The sequence below is a fragment of the Tachysurus vachellii genome, chromosome 7, assembly GCF_030014155.1.
Source record: "Tachysurus vachellii isolate PV-2020 chromosome 7, HZAU_Pvac_v1, whole genome shotgun sequence".
NCBI lineage: Eukaryota > Metazoa > Chordata > Actinopteri > Siluriformes > Bagridae > Tachysurus > Tachysurus vachellii.
The window spans coordinates 13,701,407-13,722,619 of record NC_083466.1 but is presented as its reverse complement, the minus strand read 5'-3'; the positions used below and the strand labels follow the sequence as shown (position 1 = coordinate 13,722,619).

Here is a 21,213-nt window from a genome sequence, read left to right as displayed (position 1 = left end):
TGGTTAGAAGTGTTTTAAATTACTTGATAGATTTATTAATTAATTATGAATTGTCATGTTATAAATTACTATGGAATTAACTATACTTGTGTTCCTCTATGTGGAGAGGTGTGAATGTGTGTGTGTGTGTGTGTGTGTGTGTGTGTGTGTGTGTGTGTGTGTGTGTGTGTGTGTGCGCGCTTGGTGACCTGCAACTGATTCGATGCAGACCATCACAAAATGCCAACTGAAAACCAAACAAATAAATATTAATTACGGAATTGTGTTGTGCTAATAAAAAAGTAATATAAAAAAAACCTTTTCATGGAGACTTTTCAGACAGCCTGCATAACAAACTTCAATTTGAGCAAAACTAACTGAAAGGCTAAAGAATGAGCATTTAAAGTCATTTGTAATTTACATATTACACATTTAAAGTAATATGCAAATTATATTTTCAACTTTACAAAATGTAGGTAAGAGAATTAACAAATATAATTTTTAGAGATTATGGATTAAGATCTAAGCAGCTTATTTGCTAAATATTAACAGGTGGTCCAGACAATTTTTAAAATAAAGTCTAAAAATTGCTTAGTCTTTCTGATTTACACTGTAGCATCTATCTATCTTCTAAGAGTGTTAAAAACTGCATAATATGTTCTAAAATCAAGCACAAATTTAAAGTGGGGCAAAGATTTAGGATGGAATTTCTCCCACCAAACCATAACATGTTGTCACACCACAGACCACCCACAGTTATAGCCACACTGATTCGTTATAAACCTTTGTACATCTGCATATTCAATCGAATCAGCCTGTCATGAGGCAAATGCTCATGGGACACGAGCTTTAGTTAACGTGAAAAAGTGATATAAGCAACTTCACAGCATGGATGTTGGTACAAAGAGAGATTTAAAAATCACAGAAACTACTGAGTTTTCTCAGAAAAGTGACACAGATTTGTGTAAAAAAAAAAAACAACCACTACCAATGTCCAGCGTGCAGTAGCTCTGTGAGTAGAAACATCTTGTTAACAATAGAGGTCAAAGAGAATAAGCAAATTGCATCATGTGAACAGGAAGGCAGTGCTGACTCAAAAAAAGCACTCTTTACAACAGCTATGCACACAAACACATCTTTGAATGCTCAATTTTCCCTGGATGGAGTATCTAAAAACTTGTTTGAATTAGTTCTCTCTCAAAAGAAAAACAGAAGTTGGATATCATTTAACAATAATTGTAAAAGTGACACCTTTGTTTCTTTTGTATGTGTTTCTACTTGTGGTTTGATTTGCTAGATAGTAAGGGTGTACTGTAATCCCATTATCTGTATCTATTTTGTACCCAAAGAATTCTTAGATAGTTTCATATTCCGTTTTAAAGTGAATGTGGTATGTATCATATAACTTACCACAATGACCTGGAAAATACTGGGGGGGAACACTGTTGGGCTGTTTTTATTCACAAATTCATTCATTCATTTTCTACCACTTATCCGAACTACCTCGGGTCACGGGGAGCCTGTGCCTATCTCAGGCGTCATTGGGCATCAAGGCAGGATACACCCTGGACGGAGTGCCAACCCATCGCAGGGCACACACACACTCTCATTCACTCACACAATCACACACTACGGACAATTTTTTCCAGAGATGCCAATCAACCTACCATGCATGTCTTTGGACCGGGGGAGGAAACCCGAGTACCTGGAGGAAACCCCCGAGGCACGGGGAGAACATGCAAACTCCACACACACAAGGCGGAGGCGGGAATCGAACCCCCAACCCTGGAGGTGTGAGGCGAACGTGCTAACCACTAAGCCAGCGTGCCCCTATTCACAAATTATTATAGCAAATAGTATTTTGCAGGAAACAACTTAACTCCTGTCCCAGACATCCTGTGGAACTTTCAGGCAAGCTTTATATGATATGTCTGATGTGGCCGAGTAAGCAAGCTAACTATGTTTCAAAGCACCCACAATAGCAATCCAAAAATATTTTACTAGATTTACTCCAGTTTTGGGGTTTGTTACATTCCAGAAAGAATTGAAAATGGACATGTTATGGGTATTTATTATAAAGCTGGGATTCATTGATTCTGTAAGACAAAATGGAGTCCTCTAAGCAGCAGTCTATAATAATGACCATATAATTTTCTAAGAATATACATTTTTAATAGCAATAGAGAACAATCACATAATAATAGTATATGCATTAATATACAATTACATTGTGTTTTTATCTTAGGCTCAATATCTAAAAACATAAAAGATGTATGTACAGAAATATAATTTTATTTTGCTGCTGTGTAAGGCGCTGTTTTGGTTGGACTATTGTGATGCGTAGGGGATCTCCTTAGTATCCATGGTAACAGACTGGTAACAAAGCAAGCATGGTTGCCAGGTTTTACAAATGAAGTGAAACACTGCATAACAAAAATTAAACAATAGTGAAATTACAATAGTGACAGTACAATAATGCATATTATCTTTTTTTTATCATTCCTATGACTTTCAAATGAATGTCTAAGATTAGACATGATATGCACCCCAGGCCCAACTATACTTCATTATTTTGGACCGATGTTTTGGTCCTCAGTCTCCTGAATCCCTGAACACCCTGAACGGTGCTCCATGTCCAGGAATGATCACATCGGCAGTCTTTAAAGCAGTCTGCCGACTCACATCCTGCACCTCTGGGTTCTCGCTAAGCTCCCTCCATGAGCCTTCATCAGTGCAACACTCAAACAGGTCCCCAGCCACGAGAACTTGTCCCACAACTGTTCCCTTAACAAGAACACTGACATCACGTCCTGTATGGCCAGGTGTAGGGATGATGGACACCTGGTGGATAATGAAGATTTCAGAATTAAGCTCCAGGATAAACAAACCTGAAAGTGAAAGTGTATCTATGAAATATGTCTTGTTTAAATGGTTTAACTTCTCGCATAAATTGAATACAGTTTCAATTTTGATTGGATGTCTAAGCAAGAATTCTGGCCTTGAACTCTTCTATGTAACACTAGCATATAAATATTAGTCATCGACAGACACCCTGCAAAACCCACAGTATTTTACATGCTACTGTTTACATGCTGTTTTGCACACCTTTTCTGCTGTTTTTGCACAAACTGTCCCAACATTTCAGCCGTTTTTGCACATATTGTACAATATCTCAGCCATTTCGCACATACTATATAATATTTCAGACATTTGCTGTTTTTTTTGCACAATTCTATATATTATCCCAAGGACCTGCTGCTAAGAAACTGTGTTCATTCTAATGTTACTGCACGAAATATTGTTTGAACATTCAGTATTCACATACAGTATTAACACTGGTCGGTCGGCGCTGTTTCTGTTACTGTTTACTATTTATTGTCTTTTGTGTACTGCATTTTTTGTACTTTTTGTATTGTCTTGTAACTTTGTGTCTGCACTGTCTCTTGTCCTGCACTGTCTTGTCCTGCACTGTCTTTTGTCCTGCACTGTCTTGTCTGTCTTGTTTGTCTTGTCCTGCACTGTTTGCACCAGGTTGCACAGTTGCACTTTATGTGGCTAAGACTACTTACAAGTCTTTAGCCCTGTCTTTGTTTTATGTAGCACCATGATCCTGGAGAAACGTTGTCTCATTTCACTGTGTACTGCAACAGCTATATATGGTTGAAATGACAATAAAAGCTTCTTGACTTGACTTGAGTAAGGTTTTTGCAGCTTCCGGTCGAGGTGTCAGACACATTTCCCTTGTTAGACACTTACTGTGTTGTTCATAACCAAATTCATCCCAGTTCTGGTTGATGATTTTGACCTAAATCTGTTTTTCGTCCTTCGAAAGAAATTTCGTTGTTTTTTCCATTAACCATTTTCATTTTTTCATTACAATACAAACAACAAAATTTAATCTTTGGTCCTTGAGTAAAACTAAAAAAAAAACAAAAAAACAAACAAACAACAACAAATGTGCATATTGTACCGTTTGTAATAGGTTTAGTGACTCTATTTGCTAATTTATTAACTGGTGCAGTGTCTTGTATTATTCTAGTCACAAGCTGACGTCACACAAGTGGAGTTAAGAGAGAACGTTTTTTAATACGAAACGTGTAAAAACGGTCAGGTTTTCCTGTGGGGGGAAAAATATATTACCATGCTATAAATATATATATAATTATTAATAATTTATCATTTATAAGTATATATATATATATATATATATATATATATATATATATATATAATAATTTATAATAACAATAATAAGTAAATAAATAAATACCTAAGCTACTGTTGAGACTAAAAACACTTTATTACTTCACTGTAGAGGTGTGTGTATGTCTTACATATGGGTCGATGGGGTAGGGTGACCCCTCTGCCAGCATGTTCGGCATGTATCTGTCCCCCTGGCTGACGTCACATCCCACGACTACTGTTGCTCTTGTAAACAAGTTTAAGTTACCCACGTGGTCGGAGTGACCGTGTGTACCGACCACAAAACTAACATCAGCAGGTGACAATCCTCTTTCTTTCAGTTTAGAGAGAAGAAAGTCTCGGTCCCATGGCCCTCCCGTATCCACCAGTATAGTTTGTGGTCCTGTTAGTAAGGTAATGCTGCCGTCTGCCCGAACAGAGCCATCAGCCTGGCTGATGCAGTAGCCATGTTTCAGCACGGACACACAATAAGGTTCACCCAGAATCACCTCACTGACTTCCACACACTCGGTCTTCTTAATCCTAAACTCCACAGACATCCCCTCGCCGAGTTAGTGTGTCTAGTTTAAATAATTCATATGGTAATAGATACAGACTCACTTTTTTGTTATTACTCCTACGGAAACCTGCTGGGGACAAAATAGCGTTTGCACTGAGTTACTGAACTGCAGACAAACTGCGCCATCTTCTGTCAAGATTCATGATTCCAGAGCTGTTATTGTTCTGTTGTCAGTTGTCTAATATCTACTATGACTGGAAATGGAAGTCATTATGTCTGATTTATCCTGACCTGGTGCCTTGGAGAATGTTTCCAGTTTCTCACATACATGGCCAAGGAGCTGGGAGATATCAGCAAGTTACAAGACATTTATTAGTGTATACAGAATAATGCAAGTTTATTATTAGAAAAATCTTGCAAATTTCCATGCATAGATAATTACAATAAAATACACTTATTGTGTGTGATATTTCAAAAGACAGTGAAAGATCATGATTTGGACACAAGAGTTACAGGCTGTCACAAAGGTTATAAATAAAAAAATAATTGTAATTAAAAAAATAATAATAATAAAATAAATAAATACAAAGAAATGAAATCTAATTGTAAAACATAATGCCTGAAGTTGACTTGAAGTAACTGAATAACTCTCTCTCTGTGTGTGTGTGTGTGTGTGTGTGTGTGTGTCTGTCTTTCTGTCTGTCTGTCACATACACAGAACATATGTCTGACAGATGGAAAGCTAAAGCATATCCTTCCTAACCACAGAAAAAAGCAAAAAAATTTTTTTGAAATACAGTACATAATTCAAGATTGATGCACACATACAGTAGATCAGAACATAATAATAATAATAATAATAATAATAATAATAATAATAATAATAATAATAATAATAATAATACATTTATTTGGCAGAGTGCCTCAGGTAATGATTAACAAAACAAGCAAACAAATATTAATCAGCTAGTAGTATGTTAATGAGGGGGGCACGGTGGCTTAGTGGTTAGCACATTTGCCTCACACCTCCAGGGTTGGGGGTTCGATTCCCGCCTCCGCCTTGTGTGTGTGGAGTTTGCATGTTCTCCCCGTGCCTCAGGGGTTTCCTCCGGGTGCTCCGGTTTCCTCCCCCGGTCCAAAGGCATGCATGGTAGGTTGATTGGCATTTCTGGAAAATTGTGTGTGTGATTGCGTGAGTGAATGAGAGTGTGTGTGTGCCCTGCGATGGGTTGGCACTCCGTCCAGGGTGTATCCTGCCATGATGCCCGATGACACCTGAGATAGGCACAGGCTCCCCGTGACCTGAGGTAGTTCGGATAAGTGGTAGAAAATGAGTGATTGAGTGAGCAGTATGTTAATGAAATATGTTGTGTTGCTCCAGTTGTTGATCTAAATTCCAGTTCTAGTCTACAGTCAACAGATTTGTGATTACAATTGTTACCTATTGTCTCACTTGCACTGTAAACATCTATAAACCACTTTATTTTCAGCCACATTGAGGAGTATGTGTTCAGTTTCCCAAGAGTTCGGTCTATACCAAGCATTGTTTCTGTGTTATCATTTTAGATTATGATATGACTTTTGATTCTGGTTTTTCACTCTACCTGTTTGTTGCACTGTTTGCTGATTTCTTGACTTGTGCCTGTTTTCTAGAGTCTTTCTAGTGTTTGGACTGTTTGCCTTTTGTGAAATAAAACCAGGTTAACCTGAACCTGCATCCTACTCAGTGTTATTGTTCTGACACAATTACTGTATCTGCATGTTGTACTGAAATTGTCAAACTATTGGTTGTCATTGAAAAATATAAAGGGAGGAGGGAGTCAAAACCCCTAGTCCCAAGCTATCAGCTGCTGAAATACAGGCTGAGCTATTATTTCCCAGCTTTTTTATTACTTGTCTAAATAAATTGTTAGGATGAAAAGTGGAAAGGCAGTTGGTCCTGACGACATCCCGGTAGAGGTCTGGAAGTGTCTAGGAGAGGCAGCTGTGGAATTTTTAGCTAGTTTGTTCAATAAGGGTGACGTGCAGAGTTGCAGCAACTATAGGGGGATAAAGTTGATGAGCCATACAATAAAGCTGTGGGAAAGAGTAGTGGAAGCTAGGTTAAGGAAGGTAGTGGAAATTTGTGAGCAGCAGTATGGCTTCATGCCCAGAAAGAGCACAACAGATGCAATTTTTGCTCTGAGAATTTTGATGGAGAAGTATAGGGATGGTCAGAGGGAGTTGCACTGTGTGTTTGTAGACTTGGAGAAAGCGTATGTCAGGGTGCCAAGAGAAGAGCTGTGGCACTGTACGAGGAAGTCAGGAGTAGCAGAGAAGTATGTCAGAGTGGTGCAGGACATGTATGAGAGGTGGGACTGCATCAGGGATTGGCTCTGAGCCCCTTCCTGTTTGCTATAGTGATGGACCAGTTGTCAGAGGAGGTCAGACAGGTGTCTCCTTGGACGATGATGTTTGCAGATGACATTGTGATCTGTAGTGAGAGCAGGGAGCAGGTGGAGGAAAACCTGGAGAGGTGGAGGTTTGCGCTGGAAAGAAGAGGAATGAAAGTCAGTCGTAGTAAGATTGAGTATGTGTGAATGAATGGGAGGAAAGTGGAACAGTAAGGTTACAGGGTGAAGAGGTGAAGAAGGTACAGGAGTTTAAGTACTTGGGGTCAACAGTCCAGAGTAATGGAGAGAGTGGGAAAGAGGTAAAGAAGCAAATGCAGGTTGGAATGGGTGGAGAAAGGTGTCAGGAGTTCTGTGTGATAGGAAAATATCAGCGAGAATCAAGGGGAAGGTGTACAGGACAGTGGTGAGACCGGCCATGCTGTATGGATTAGAGACAGTGTCACTGAAGAAGAGACAGGAGTCTGAGCTAGAGGTAGCCGAGCTGAAGATGTTGAGGTTCTCTTTGGGAGTGACAAGATTGGACAGGACTAGGAACAAGTACATCAGAGGGACAGCTCATGTTGGACGTTTGGGGGACAAAGTTAGGGAGGCCAGATTAAGATGGTTTGGGCATGTTCAGAGGAGGGAGAGTGAGTATATTGGTAGGAGAATGTTGGACATGGAGCTGCCAGGATATGATAAGGATATGAAGCTAGTGGGTGCAAGTGTTGAGGATGCAGAGGGATAGGTGGAAAGAGATGATTCGCTGTGGCAACCCCTGAACGGAAAAGCCAAAAGAAGAAGAAGTCTAAATAAATTGGTAAATACAATTTTATGAAATAGCATTAGTACTAATAGTTCACAAACTGTTTCCTTTCTACCAGCACTTACCAGTTTTTAAATATGGCATTCAGTTTGACCTCAGGATCCTATCCATTGTTGTTGTTGTTGTTGTTGTTGTTGTTTTTAAAGTAGCCATGTAGGCAGCAAGGCTTCAATTTTGGAATGGGATTTTCAAAAAGCACATCTGGGAATGATGGTCGGGTGTTCACATACTTTTGGCCATATTGTGTGTAACATCTGTGATCTTCAGAAGCAGCATTTCCCTACTGCATTTTAGTGCAGAACCCTGCAAGAGCCAAAATAGCATTTACTCTATGTCTATTAATACTAATTGTCTATTAGACAATTCACCATATATTACTTTGAGTATACAGTTGGACCAGGTTTTGACAAATTGTGAAGATCATCATGTGTGTTTAAGTAGGCCTGTACAAATAAACATAACAGTTTTAGATGAGGAGCTAAAAAGTCTGCTGAGTAATGATTATTTTTAAGTGCTTATAGCTTATATATTTTGCTTATATAGTATACAACATCTTTAGAACTTATATATTTTCTATCTATATCAGAAATATTTAACCACACAGTGTTAAATAAAAAAAAGTTAAAGTAAGGATTATTTAACTTAAACATTAGATATTCAGTTACATTTGTGAAATAACATATTTTTTAATACTCCATTGGACAAAATCTCAACAAACTCAAGATTACCTGTATCTTTATAGCACTCTGCAATCAAGCAGTATTATAAATAACCTTTGCACCTATAACATTTACAATAACAATATTCCAGTTACTGGCACATACTTCACTGCTTCAGAGAACATCGAACAGAGAACAGAGAACAAAGGAAAACAACAGTATGTTCAATTCTAATTATTAAAACATGATATAAACACGATTCTCTTCATTAATTTGTCTAATTTTATATCAGTCCTGAAAATGTATTTTATTATTGTCTTTTCCCTAGAGCAAAAGAAGGAACTACTCTATGGCTGAAAAGTCACAACCAGTCTCTCAGGTAGGATTTAAAATTAAAATGTTACAGCAGAAAATCCACCTAAATTAAAGCCAATTATCTTGTGTGATGTCTATTCACACTTACAATCATATGTCTGCTGTATAAATGAGATTTCTGTTGTTTGAGATGTAAACTTTGCATAGGCTACTTATTCCATTATTATTTACTTGTAATTCATACATTAAGTAAGTCAATGAATTTAAAACTTCTTCTTTCCCTTAGACAATGTTTCCCATTGACTGGCAAAGCATGCCATCAAAACTTACAAAGGAATTCCCAGAGAAGGCAACAGCTGCACATTCTATGCCTTGGAATAAGCCGAATCTCAGTAATAATAAGGTAGTTTTAGTTTCTGAACTTGTTTTCAGTTGTATTTCCGAACATACATAAGTGATTGGTCTTTATAAACTCTCATTTAAATTGCTATGAGATGCAGAGGCTAGGTTGCTATATCATGACTTTGGTTAATGACTTATTAAAGTTAATGAATTATGAGTGGATTATTCCGCTATCAAACAAGGTGTTGTCACATTTCTCATAAACACAAAATAAGGAAACACACTGGGTTATTTATTCACGAAAACCTTTATAAAAATTGAAAACAAATATTTCCTTGAGAGTTATTTTGCTAATTTTTGATGTTTTTCTTGCAAATAGATCTTCAATAGATCTTCAGTAACTGTTACTGTTACTGGTGAGGATCATGTTATGGGCCATCTATGATAAAAAATAAAAATCTGTTGTATGGCTCAAGACAGAACCCTATGGGTTTCCCCAGTGGACCAAAACATAGAACCCTCAAGGGAATTATCCTATTTCAAAATTCTATATAGTGTTCTATGCTATAGTAAAACTCTTGTTGTAATAAACCCATTTTAAAAGGAACTCTATCTGCTTTAGTCTGACCTGGTGCAAATTCAAAGCCTTGGGGAATGTTTTCAGTTGCTTACAGACATGGCCAAGGAGCTAGACGACATCAGCAAGGTACGACACCATTTATTATTTATTAGGGTATGCAGATATAATTAATATAGCTTGTCTGTGAAAAGTGCAGGGGGCACAATAGCATGTCCATTTTCTGACCTGCAGGAGAGAAATAAAAGCACACTGCAAAGATACAAGCAAGTTTCAGGAGAAGACTCTGTGCCGGTTGATGTAGAGAGCAGCAAAAATCTCATTTTGTCATGGGCCAAAGAACTGGACATGCTCAATATGTCAAGAGGAGTGACAAAGAAAGCATTTATGAAAACAGAGACTACAGAAATGAACAAAATAGATGTGTGTGATATTTCAAAAGACAGTGAAAGAATCATGAATTGGGCACAAGAGTTACAGGCTGTCACAGAGGTTAGAAATGAAAACTAATTGTAAAACATAATGCCTGAAGTTGACTTGATGTAACTGAATAATAATAATAATGTGTGTGTGTGTGTGTGTGTGTGTGTGTGTGTGTGTCTGTCTGTCTGTCTGTCTGTCTGTCTGTCTGTCTGTCTGTCACATACACAGAACTTATGTCTGACAGATGGAGAGCTAAAGCATATTCTGACTAACCACAGAAAAAAGCACAGAAAGCTAGATGAAGTTCTTCCCTTTCTGGAGTTTGTGGTGTGGTCTCTTCTCTCAAATGACACTGAGGTGAGTCAAATAATTTAAATATGTTAACATTTTACATGAGCTAATATGTTTTATTCCACTTAAAAACGGACAATCAAGCTTGATAGTGACATTGGAAGAATAACACTTTTTTTTAATTGCATTTTTTTCCTTTCAGGAGGATGTTTCAAAAATGTGGTTGGCAGCTAAGCAGAGAACATGGAAAACAAGTAAGGGCTCTAATTCTTTTTGAATGGTGAACAGTGATTCTGATGAACATAATTTTTTTTTTACATTTGCGTTTTAGGCAGCCAGAAATATATTCCGAATTCAGGTAGGAAAGATTATATATAATGTTGTTATAAAATTGCTGCAAACAATAATATAACATTTTGAATAACAATCTTATTTTCTTTGAAGTTTGGCAGTGGATTCAGAGTGCTACAGGTAAGCATTAAACAAACAAATATGAATATACCGCATTATCAGCTAGTAATATATTAATGAAATCTGTTGTGTTGCACCAGTTGATGTGCATCTAGACTCCAGTTCATGCTTCCCCTGGCTGTATGTGTCAGAAGACAAACTTGAAGTGTATGAACTGCAAGAGCCCCCTCAACTACAGCAGTGGGAAAACTCTCAAAAATTTGATAAGCAGCCCTTTGTCCTAGGGCTCAACAGATTGTCCATTGGAAGACACTACTGGGAGGTGAAGGTGCCAGCAAAAGGAAAATGGAGGTTAGGGGTAGCAGCTGCATCTGCTCAAAGAAAAGGCCGTTTCCACATTGTTCCAGAAACAGGGTACTGGACTATATGTAACAGGCCTAAGAGTATCCGGGTATGCACTGATCCCCATATCGATCTACCAAATTCTGTACCACTTCAGGTGGTTGGGGTTTATGTGGACTATGAAGAAGGACAAGTGTCCTTCTACAATGCTAAAAGCAGGTTCCATATCTACACGTTTTCAGAAACTTTTAGAGAAGTGCTTTTCCCTGTTTTTGCTTGTCTGGATGGAAACACTGTGCTAAAAATCTGTACTTCATAAATGTCTGTATTTGATGAAAAGCAAGAACCGATTTAAGAATACCGTCCAAGAATTGTGCACTTGCGATTGCATTGTGAATAACATCCAAGGGTTCAATGTGATGAAAGAAATGACTCAAATGTAAGTTGGACAGTTATATCAGTCTGATTTGACAAGAGAGTATAAAAAAGTAAGGAACTAATTATATGGACGCAATTTTTAAGTGGAACAGAACTTATAGCACTTATGGTGATTAGCTAAACCTGCTAATTATTATTATTATTATTATTATCACCATCTAAAGTAATTGTCAGACTAGGATGTTAATCACTAATTATAATTAATTAGTTTACTTCAGTATGCTAATCAAATTTGTCTATTACTTGTATGATGTTATTCTGTTTACACAGTAGTATATGCAGTTATTTAGATCAAATATATGGTTGCAAAATATATAGGTGGTAAGATGTTGAGTCAGAGTACTAAATGATCTAATGTATTGATATGATGTATTTGTTACATAAGATGACCTGATTCCTTAATTGTGTGCATGTGTATTTGTATATGTTAACACCTAAAGGTGACAGGAAATTCATCCTTCCTACAATTTCCTTTCTTTTCTCTTTTCCTTATTTCCTTTAAACATTTTTGTATTGAGTTTTGCAAATAAATATGATAAATGAGACTCGTACACAGCTAATTTATAACACACTATACTGTTTAAAAAAAAGTGGAAAATAGAACTTGAATGGAGAAAATGTGTATCTGCACTCTATACAGCAATTGTCAAACTGAGAGCAGATACAGATTCATAGCAGCCAAACAGACTGGAGACATCAAGACAAGGGTGTAATTTGAAGTTGCTCATAAATCCAGCTTGGTCTGATGAGCAATCAGCCACCCAAACTGATGGATGGTGGATGCAGTGTCATGCGCAAGCATCTGTTGTTTATACTTTAAAATAATGTCAAAATCATTAAAAAGTTCCTCAGGTCCATAAGATTGCTTTCAAGATTTACCACCTCAACACCAACCAAATATAGGTTACTGTGCAGTTTTTATTGGCACCATCACATTCACTATTTCTATAACTAGACAGAATGTAGGAAGTTTGCATCTGTTGGTAAATTATTTAAGAACAGACAAGTAAGAATCTGATCTTATCTTTGTGGTCTGTGAAGGAGTCAGTGTTTGGACCTATTGAATACACCTTTTACTGAACGAGTCTTGTTTCAGAGAGCTGTATTGATTCCCTACAAACTGGGACATGTGGTTCAGTACAATCTAAACCATCTAGTTTGTGACCGATATAATTGGACTGGGACATGTTGGTCGTGAGCAAACGAGATATATCATTCGGTTAAAGTAGACTTTTGACGGCTTGAGCCATGTTTTAAAGAGAATATATCACTTAAACTCATGTGGTAGCCTAGTGGTTAAGGTGTTGGGCTACCAAATGGAAGGTTGAGAGTTTGATACCATGTCCACCAAGCTGTTGAGCCCCTGACCAAGGCCCTCAATTACTTTGGTCATTTGTATAAAAATGAGATAATGTAAGTTGCTCTGGATTATGATGTCTCCCAAATGATGTAAATGTAACTCCCATTTTATGCATATGTAATAATTGCTGATGACCTTATGACCTTATGACTTCGAGTGAAAGTTGAGTACTATAAATGTTTTGGTTTTGTTTTGTTTTTTAACTCATTATTTGACAAAAATACAGTCAAATATAATAGACCGGGGGGGCATGGTGGCTTAGTGGTTAGCACGTTCGCCTCACACCTCCAGGGTTGGGGGTTCGATTCCCACCTCTGCCTTGTGTGGGTGGAGTTTGCATGTTCTCCCTGTGCCTCGGCGGTTTCCTCCGGGTACTCAGGTTTCCTCCCCCGGTCCAAAGACATGCATGGTAGGTTGATTGGCATCTCTGGAAAAATTGTCCATAGTGTGTGTGTGTGTGCCCTGCGATGGGTTGGCACTCCGTCCAGGGTGTATCCTTCCTTGATGCCCAATGACGCCTGAGATAGGCACAGGCTCCCCGTGACCTGAGGTAGTTCGGATAAGCGGTAGAAAATGAGTGAATAAATGAATAACAGACCTGAAGTTTTTTGACGTGAAAACAGTTATTAAGTTTCAAGTACATCTGTAGACATGCATATTTATAACAACAGAAACAGCAACACCAACTGAAATGGAATCAGTGAGTTAGTCTACTCTAAACGAATCTTTTCTTTTTTTAACGGAATCAAAGGTGTCGACTCACTGGGATTAATCGAATCGTGTTTGCATGTCTAAATATGTTAGGCAGTAAGTGTAAGTAAAGTAAGTACCCGTTTGAAACGCAGAGAGGCAGTAATACGATGTAGTGGCGTGTACACGTGTAGAAAGTCTACCAGAAGAAGAAAATACACCCGCCTACTCAATGTCTGAACTCCTGCTTACTTCCTCTGTGTCGTTTACAAATAAGTGACACAATACGTTCTCGTAATGATGCTGAACTTCAGACGGGTTCCTGGTGACCGCCTGTAGCACGACCGAATAACCGTAAAGTCGGTTTGAGAGAAGAAAGGAAACGGTTTCACATCCGACACAATGGCGACATCCGAGAAAGCTGTAACCGCATCACTCATGGAGCCTTTCAAAGACATTCTAGTGAATTATTTAATGCCAGAAAAATGTTACGACGAATTCTTCCTGAATTTTAATTTTCTGCATGGTAAGAAGGATCACTGTTAAATTGTCGAATAAATTTACATATATATAATTTCTAGATTCTAATGTCTACTTCAAATATAATTCGGATTCGATTTGAATGATGTGTGAAGCCTGTATTTGTTTCTAGCTAGCTAACGTTAGCAGTCACTTTACTAATCCATAATAGAGTTCATGAGGGTGAATTAGTCGAATTAATCGATTAAATCGTTTTGTACAGTATCAAAGGCTGTTTGTTTATTTTACAGAAATGCTGTTTCCACGCTAACGTATATTTAATGACTTGGAATGTTGTGTATGTTGTGTATATTAGAGGTGTGGCTTAACACAGGGCACGTTTTCATTGGTTGCCTCAAGTCCGTACGCAAATAATTTTATCCTGCAATAAACAAAATCCCTTTATATATATTGTCTGATCACGTTTTCATTGGTTGCCTCAAGTCCGTACGCAAATAATTTTATCCTGCAATAAACAAAATCCCTTTATATATATTGTCTGATCACGTTTTTATTGCTCCCCTCAGTGGACTGTCTGAAGATAATAATTAGCAAAGGTTTAGGCATTGGAATCATCCTTGGCTCTGTACTTGGTAAGGAAAAGCCTCTGCTTGCACTTTATTTATTTTTGTTTTTATTTATTTAACCCCTGTCCTAGTTATAGCATAACATGTTATGGTTGTCACCCTTGTTCCGCACAGTGAAATTGCCTCAGATCTTGAAAGTAATTGGTGCTAAAAGTGCAGAAGGATTGAGTTTTAAATCTGTGATGCTGGAGCTTCTTGCCATCACAGGCACTATGGTCTACAGTATCGCCAAAGGCTTTCCATTCAGGTAGGATGGAAATCCTTTTGTCTCAGTGATTAATTATATTTCCATTTACTGTATTAGATCATAGGCATCAATTCCGTTTCTGTCCAGCTTTAATTGTTAAACATGTCCTGATTCATTCTAGTTACTGCTAAGGTAAAATATCATGATCATGGTTGAAAACAATGGCCAATTACTTGATTTTCAGTTACTTGATGTGACTTGATTTTCCTTTCAAGCTTCTGTGTGAAATGTTAAAGATGATGTTAATGTTAGTTTTATCCACCCATCCGGGTCACGTTAACCTAGTTAGTTTACTTATGTAACAGTACAGCTACAAATCATAGCTCAGCTTACCCTTTTCTGTTAATCATCATATTTACCCTTACCACAGGACTGCTGATGACTGAATGTTTTGGATAATAAATTTTTTACATCACAGCTGTGACATTAATAACATGCATATCAGCATGACACTCGCTTACATGCCACAGCCTTGTCAGAGTTATATATATACACACACACACACACACACACACACACACACACACGTGACCATCAGTGGCCCTGTTTTAATTTTTCATTCATTTTATATGTTTTTTATTCACAGTGCCTGGGGTGAAGCATTGTTTCTCATGTTGCAATCAGTGACACTTGCATTTCTTATCCAGCATTATAAAGGAAGCACAGTTAAAGGTACCAGATGATGATGATGATGATGATGATGATTGTAATAATCCGAAGAATAATGCATTAATAATTTAAGATTTTGTCTGTTTTTCTATGTGATTATTTGCAGGATTGGCCTTTCTCGTCATCTATTTTGGCTTGTTGGCTGTCCTTATTTCTCCTATCACCCCCATGTCTGTTGTAACCATCATGCAAGCCTCCAACGTGCCAGCTATAATTTTTGGAAGGGTGGGTGACCGCTTGTCCCATTGATTGATAAAGTGAATTATGCCAAAAGGAAAGCCATCCACTAAAAGCATAAAATCAACTTGCTTTTTGTTTACAGCTCATTCAGGCAGGCATCAACTATAGGAACGGTCACACAGGACAGCTGTCAGCTATTTCTGTGTTTCTGCTGTTTGCTGGTTCCCTGGCACGTATATTCACTACAGTACAGGTAGGCTTCTAGATTTCTCCAGCTGCTTGTCTTGCTTACTTGTGTATAATCAGGTATGTAGGAAATATATGAGCATTGGTGGCCCTGGTTAATACTTTGGTCTGTTGATTTGGAGCTATAGTGCTTCAAAGTTGCTATATTTACATCCCTCCAGCAAGCCCTTAATGCTCAAGTTCTTCAGTGACCCTGTTCAGACTCTAACTTTCTTCCAGAAACATTTAGATTTTTCTGTGCATTCTGTGCGATCTACAGTAGACATACTCTCTGACTATATTCTAGTCTGTTGCTAGGCAAAACGAAATTTTGTTGCTATGGCAAATAATTTTGATTCTTTCAACCAATTTTGGTTTTTTAAATAAGTAAAAATGGACCTAGACACAGATTAACAATGCATTCAAACAGAGATGTCACATTCAAGCTGAGATAGCATGCATAGCAATGTGTTGGTTTAAAAAATGTAATGTAAATTTGGCTAAAAGTAAATACTCTCGCTAGTTCAAACTTGTCTGCCAACGAATCTGCATGTTGTAAAAAACAGACTAACTTCTGTGGAAGATCTAAAAATATAAGATTTTTTTTTAATAGTCTTTGTATGTTTGGTATATAATTACTGCATATTTGTTATTCAATTAGATTTGGAAAAAGTACTAAATTTATACCTTGATGCCTACAGACACCCTGATAGTCTGGTTAAATGAGTTTAAAGAACTGCTGCCATTGATAATTATGTAATACTTATTTAGAACAAAAATAACTAACATTGTATTACCCTGTTTGTTTCTGCAGGAGACGGGTGACTCGCTGATGGTTCTTTCTTACATCATTTCATCAAGCTGTAATGGCCTGATCGCTGCTCAAATACTGTACTACTGGAATGTCAGTCCAGCAGTGAAGAAGAAGGCTGAATAAACCTGCCACAAGACAGTGAGGAGCTGAGGCTCCTAATGCTCTGTGTAACTTGCTGCTTTGTTCAACTTGTATGAAATCTACTTGTAAATTAGGAATGAAATCATTTTAAGTGATTTTAGATGTTGATCTCTTTTTGAGATCAGTCGTTTAAAGCAGCAGGTTTCACAGTGTTGGAACACATTGTTGGTAGACTCTTTAAGCAAGTAGTAAATGGAGACATGCTGTAGTGGCCTAAACTGAAGGACCAAAAAAAAAAGAGAATTTTAACGGGGACCCCTTATCTCAAAGATTGATGATATTATCATTTACTGTATATGATCATTGGCTTTCCTGATTTCCTTTATAAATTTCCTTAACTCAGGGAATGGAGAAATGGATATATTAGAAACCTGTTCACCATGAGATTTCCTTTTACTGTTTGTTGGGTTCTTTGTTTATATTCCTTAATTGTTATTAATGTTATTGATTCATTCTGTTTGCCGCTAAGGTAAAACCTCACAAGTGAAAACAATGGCCAGAATAAATGTGACTGATTTTTCTCACAAGTTGTTGAAGATGGGGTTAATGGAAAGTTTTACTAAGTATGTAAGTGTTACCCTAATGTTTTCTTATCTAATTTGTGCATACAGAAATGTTTGTGGGGTTTTTTTTTTTTCCATTTTGTGATACAGATAATTTTCTCAGATTTTTTGCATTTGCAGAATGGAAGAGAATTCTTCAGTTTAATGATAACCAACAGTCAAAAAATCAGCACCGAATTGTTAATGGATGCTCTGAGTAAATGCCATTTGCACTTTGTCCTAACATGCCAATATTTCTGTATTGAAGGAAGAACAAAGTGGTGAGTTGGAAAAATTGATTGATAGATTAAAATTGTGTTAGTTTGACTGATAAAATGTTTAAACACTGTTTTTTAGTGGAACCTTCTCGATTAATTTAGTTAAATACTGGATACAATCAGGTCTACAAACAGTCCATAGATCATATTTTATTTTTCTCCCAACTATATACTGTGGATTCATTTTTTTAAATAAAATGTGATTAACCCGAAATCAATGTGTGACTTAGCTTGCTGCTTTCTGAAAAAGAGAACAGTGTGGTTGTTTATTCATTTAAACTGTAGAGGGCAGCAGAATGCCTGCTGGTTTACTGCACACACACTTAAACTCTACCCACATTTACAGAACAGCTTCTGTGGTTCCAATTCAATTTAACATTAAATCTCTCTCACTTCCCACAGCCAGCTTTCACTTATGTCACTCTGCTGCAGTGAGGCAAATGTTTCCAAATGGAACGGTATCAAATTTTCAATGTATTTTCCTCCCAAAATTGCTTGTTTTAAATCATGTCAGTTCAAGCATTTTAAATTCATGGACATCACATAATTTCAGATGCTGAAAAACTAATAGAAATAGGTACTGCCAAAGTTCCATTGAAATAAGTCACAGGAAGTGTGATCTATTTTCTGTAAAATTAAAAATGGAATAGGCAGATAAAACGGAGAGGTGTGTGATTAGTGAAATATGTGTTGAGATAAACTTGGTCTTATCACCTTTGTGCTCTTGGGAGGTCTGCTCTTGAGGTGCCTTCTTCAGTAGTGAATGGTCTGTCGGCTTTTCTTTCTTTCTTTCTTTTTTTAAGCACAGCTGTTCAGAACTCTTCGGTGTGTGGGCCAAATGCTTATCTCCCCCCACCTGAGAGTGCATTTTCTATGTCCATATCTTTTAATCAGTGGAACACACCACTGCCCTGCCTTTGTTTGGTGACGATAACGGCCAGACATTCGTGTGCCAGACCGGTTTGTCACAGATTTTTTAGGCTCTAAAATGAATCTCTTGTTTTGTAGAAAACAATGTTAACACCCATGTGTGTGTGTGTGTGTGTGTGTGTGTTTGTGTATGCATGTATGTATGCATGCATGTATGTATGCATGTATGTATGTATGTATGTATGTATGTATGTATAATCCACACCATGTAAAAGATCAAAAGGTATGTGTAGATGTGAATTTTAGTTAAAAAGCAGTTTCAATAAGTAGAATTGTGTGTGTGTGTGTGTGTGTGTGTGTGTGTGTGTGTGTGTGTGTGTGTGTGTGTGTGTGTGTGTCTGTGTCCTCCCTTTATGTCGTTGTTGCAGGACCAGTCTAGTCCAGGGTGTGGCTCATTAGTGTTAGTTGTCAGTCATTCTCTCCACACTTGGCAAACACTGTTAGCTGCATTAGCCTTGGTCTAATGTACACATACTTTGTCAATGCCCTCAGCAGCTGCTCACCAAGGTGGGCTCTGACCTCATACCTTCAGGTATAAAGCTCTCTGTTCAGTCTAACCCTTCTTTAAAAAAAATAATAATAATTAGCAAACAGTGTTTTCTCATGGTTTCGCTTTTGTGTAAAATCTCAGGGTTAAATGTGCATCTCTATTATGGATGTTCTTGAGAAAATTCTCTTTTTTACATCTAAGGATTCAACCAAACAATTTTTGGATGTATTTATATCTCTAGAACTTCTACATACAGTTTGTGTATATTTAGACCAAGCACCTTAGACATAAATAATTTGTTACATGGGGAATTGTCTTATCTTGATAGCGGTAACATATCAGCAGCTTGCCAGTGGTGAGGCAAATGGATTGACGATGTTTGTGTGTGGCACAGTGCCAGTCATTTGAAGTCTATATGTTTCAATGACTTGAAGGAGCCCGTGTGTCTGATCTGATCACAAACCATGTTCTAAACAACCACAGCACCTCACAAGCTCAACAAGTCATCCACACCAAACTGGCAGTAACAAAATATGCAATCCTTGACAGCAACTGTTGAAAGATTTGGCAGAAACTTCCCTCCCACAGTGAGGAGACATGCCTCTGTATATAATAGTTGTTAGTTTCCTTATAATGGACAGCTCAATAATACTGGACACAGTTCTTTTTTTGTTATTTCTGGTCATAAGGTTTTTCTTTTTTTAATGGCTGCTTAAACACCTATATTTGGCAGTCATTGATTGTGGATGGATGTCCACTCATACCCATATCAGCCAGACATAACAGATGTTATCACTCAGATCTTTCCCCCGCCTCTTGCACAGCTACACTGCTATTGCGTGAGAGCGATGTTCAGCTGTGTTGTGTGAGGTTGAGTCAAAAATGCATGCGTACAGCGTTGGTGGCATTTCAACCAACTGGAACACTTCTATTAAAAAGAGAAGGGGAAAAAAAATACGCCCACTCACTTACCTGCGTGCAAACAGCATTTGGGGCAGGTTTGTCAACACATTGTGCAAGTAAGTGATTGAGGTGTGTGTGTGTGTGTTCTCAATAAAACCAATTTGTTTGTTTCCTCAAAAATCTTTTATGACTTACACCATAGTTATTTTAGACAATGGCACTTTTATAATTGCAACATCTAAGTTTTATTCATTGTACTTAACATCGTAGAGTATTGGCACAGTTTGGTAATTACCTTGGTAAGAAATACTGTGGTTGAATAAAAGGGGGGGGGGGTAGATTGAATGTGCCAACGTAACAATGTGAGACCCACTAGAATTTGAACAAGAACTAGAACAAGAAAAAAATCAGACTACTCAGTAAAACCCATTTAAACCATAAAATGGTCAAGTTTTATAACTTCTAGATAAAAATATACATTTTTGTAAATTTAAGATGTCTATTAAAATTATTTTAAGTTACATATTTTTCATTGGTTCATTATAGTGTTAAAAGTTATAGGATTAATAAACCATTTCTTTCCTTCTCCTTTTCCTTTCTTTTTAAACGGTCCCTTTTTAGACATGGTATGAGGTTTGTTACTTCTTATATCATAAATATATGTATGATATTAGTGATTATTTCATTTGGGACGGATTAAGATTTTCTTCCCTCCATGAAGGACAGAATTTACTAACATTCCACCACAAATCAAAGCCTGGGAATACATAATTCAGTTCATTTGTTAAATAATAGGTGTAATTAGTAGGCGTTGGGAAATTGGCACTCTGAGCCTGAATCAGTGCAGGTCAAGACCTGTCTTTTTGACCATTCCAGTATTTTTTTTTTTAAGAGTTAGGATATATCTTCCTGTCTGTAATCCCTCAATTGAACAAATCAGGCTTAGCGGCACACATTGTCT

General features: G+C 37.3%; 4 protein-coding genes across 4 annotated transcripts in view; 3 read left to right on the top strand and 1 right to left on the bottom strand.

Annotated features, from left to right (window-relative positions):
* The window catches only part of zanl (zonadhesin, like), a 139,708-nt gene that overhangs the window by 87,949 nt on the left and 30,546 nt on the right, over window positions 1–21,213 (top strand). The window lies entirely within an intron of this gene.
* Window positions 2,130–4,834, bottom strand: mblac1 (metallo-beta-lactamase domain containing 1). The gene is made up of 2 exons (XM_060873463.1): window positions 4,314–4,834; window positions 2,130–2,820 (listed from the first exon to the last, which is right to left on the bottom strand). The coding sequence occupies exons 1-2, from the start codon at window positions 4,719–4,721 to the stop codon at window positions 2,572–2,574; spliced, it is 657 nt and encodes a 218-aa protein (XP_060729446.1). The 5' UTR covers window positions 4,722–4,834; the 3' UTR covers window positions 2,130–2,571.
* Window positions 8,690–12,222, top strand: LOC132848594 (butyrophilin subfamily 3 member A1-like). The gene is made up of 10 exons (XM_060874449.1): window positions 8,690–8,756; window positions 8,867–8,917; window positions 9,140–9,256; window positions 9,818–9,901; window positions 10,007–10,264; window positions 10,424–10,552; window positions 10,689–10,740; window positions 10,818–10,844; window positions 10,931–10,957; window positions 11,038–12,222. The coding sequence occupies exons 2-10, from the start codon at window positions 8,888–8,890 to the stop codon at window positions 11,556–11,558; spliced, it is 1,245 nt and encodes a 414-aa protein (XP_060730432.1). The 5' UTR covers window positions 8,690–8,756; window positions 8,867–8,887; the 3' UTR covers window positions 11,559–12,222.
* mpdu1b (mannose-P-dolichol utilization defect 1b) lies at window positions 13,941–18,143 on the top strand. The gene is made up of 7 exons (XM_060874448.1): window positions 13,941–14,253; window positions 14,774–14,839; window positions 14,948–15,080; window positions 15,667–15,752; window positions 15,856–15,974; window positions 16,072–16,182; window positions 16,969–18,143. The coding sequence occupies exons 1-7, from the start codon at window positions 14,130–14,132 to the stop codon at window positions 17,089–17,091; spliced, it is 762 nt and encodes a 253-aa protein (XP_060730431.1). The 5' UTR covers window positions 13,941–14,129; the 3' UTR covers window positions 17,092–18,143.

Coding starts and splice junctions, on each gene's coding strand:
- mblac1 (XM_060873463.1), bottom strand. CDS start 4,721: ATGTCTGTGGAGTTTAGGATTAAGAAGACCGAGTGTGTGGAAGTCAGT. Junction 2,821..4,313: donor CCTACCCCATCGACCCATAT/GTAAGACATACA, acceptor ATTATCCACCAG/GTGTCCATCATCCCTACACC.
- LOC132848594 (XM_060874449.1), top strand. CDS start 8,888: ATGGCTGAAAAGTCACAACCAGTCTCTCAG. Junction 8,918..9,139: donor AGTCACAACCAGTCTCTCAG/GTAGGATTTAAA, acceptor TCTTTCCCTTAG/ACAATGTTTCCCATTGACTG. Junction 10,845..10,930: donor GAAATATATTCCGAATTCAG/GTAGGAAAGATT, acceptor TTTTCTTTGAAG/TTTGGCAGTGGATTCAGAGT.
- mpdu1b (XM_060874448.1), top strand. CDS start 14,130: ATGGCGACATCCGAGAAAGCTGTAACCGCATCACTCATGGAGCCTTTC. Junction 14,254..14,773: donor GAATTTTAATTTTCTGCATG/GTAAGAAGGATC, acceptor TGCTCCCCTCAG/TGGACTGTCTGAAGATAATA. Junction 14,840..14,947: donor CATCCTTGGCTCTGTACTTG/GTAAGGAAAAGC, acceptor TGTTCCGCACAG/TGAAATTGCCTCAGATCTTG.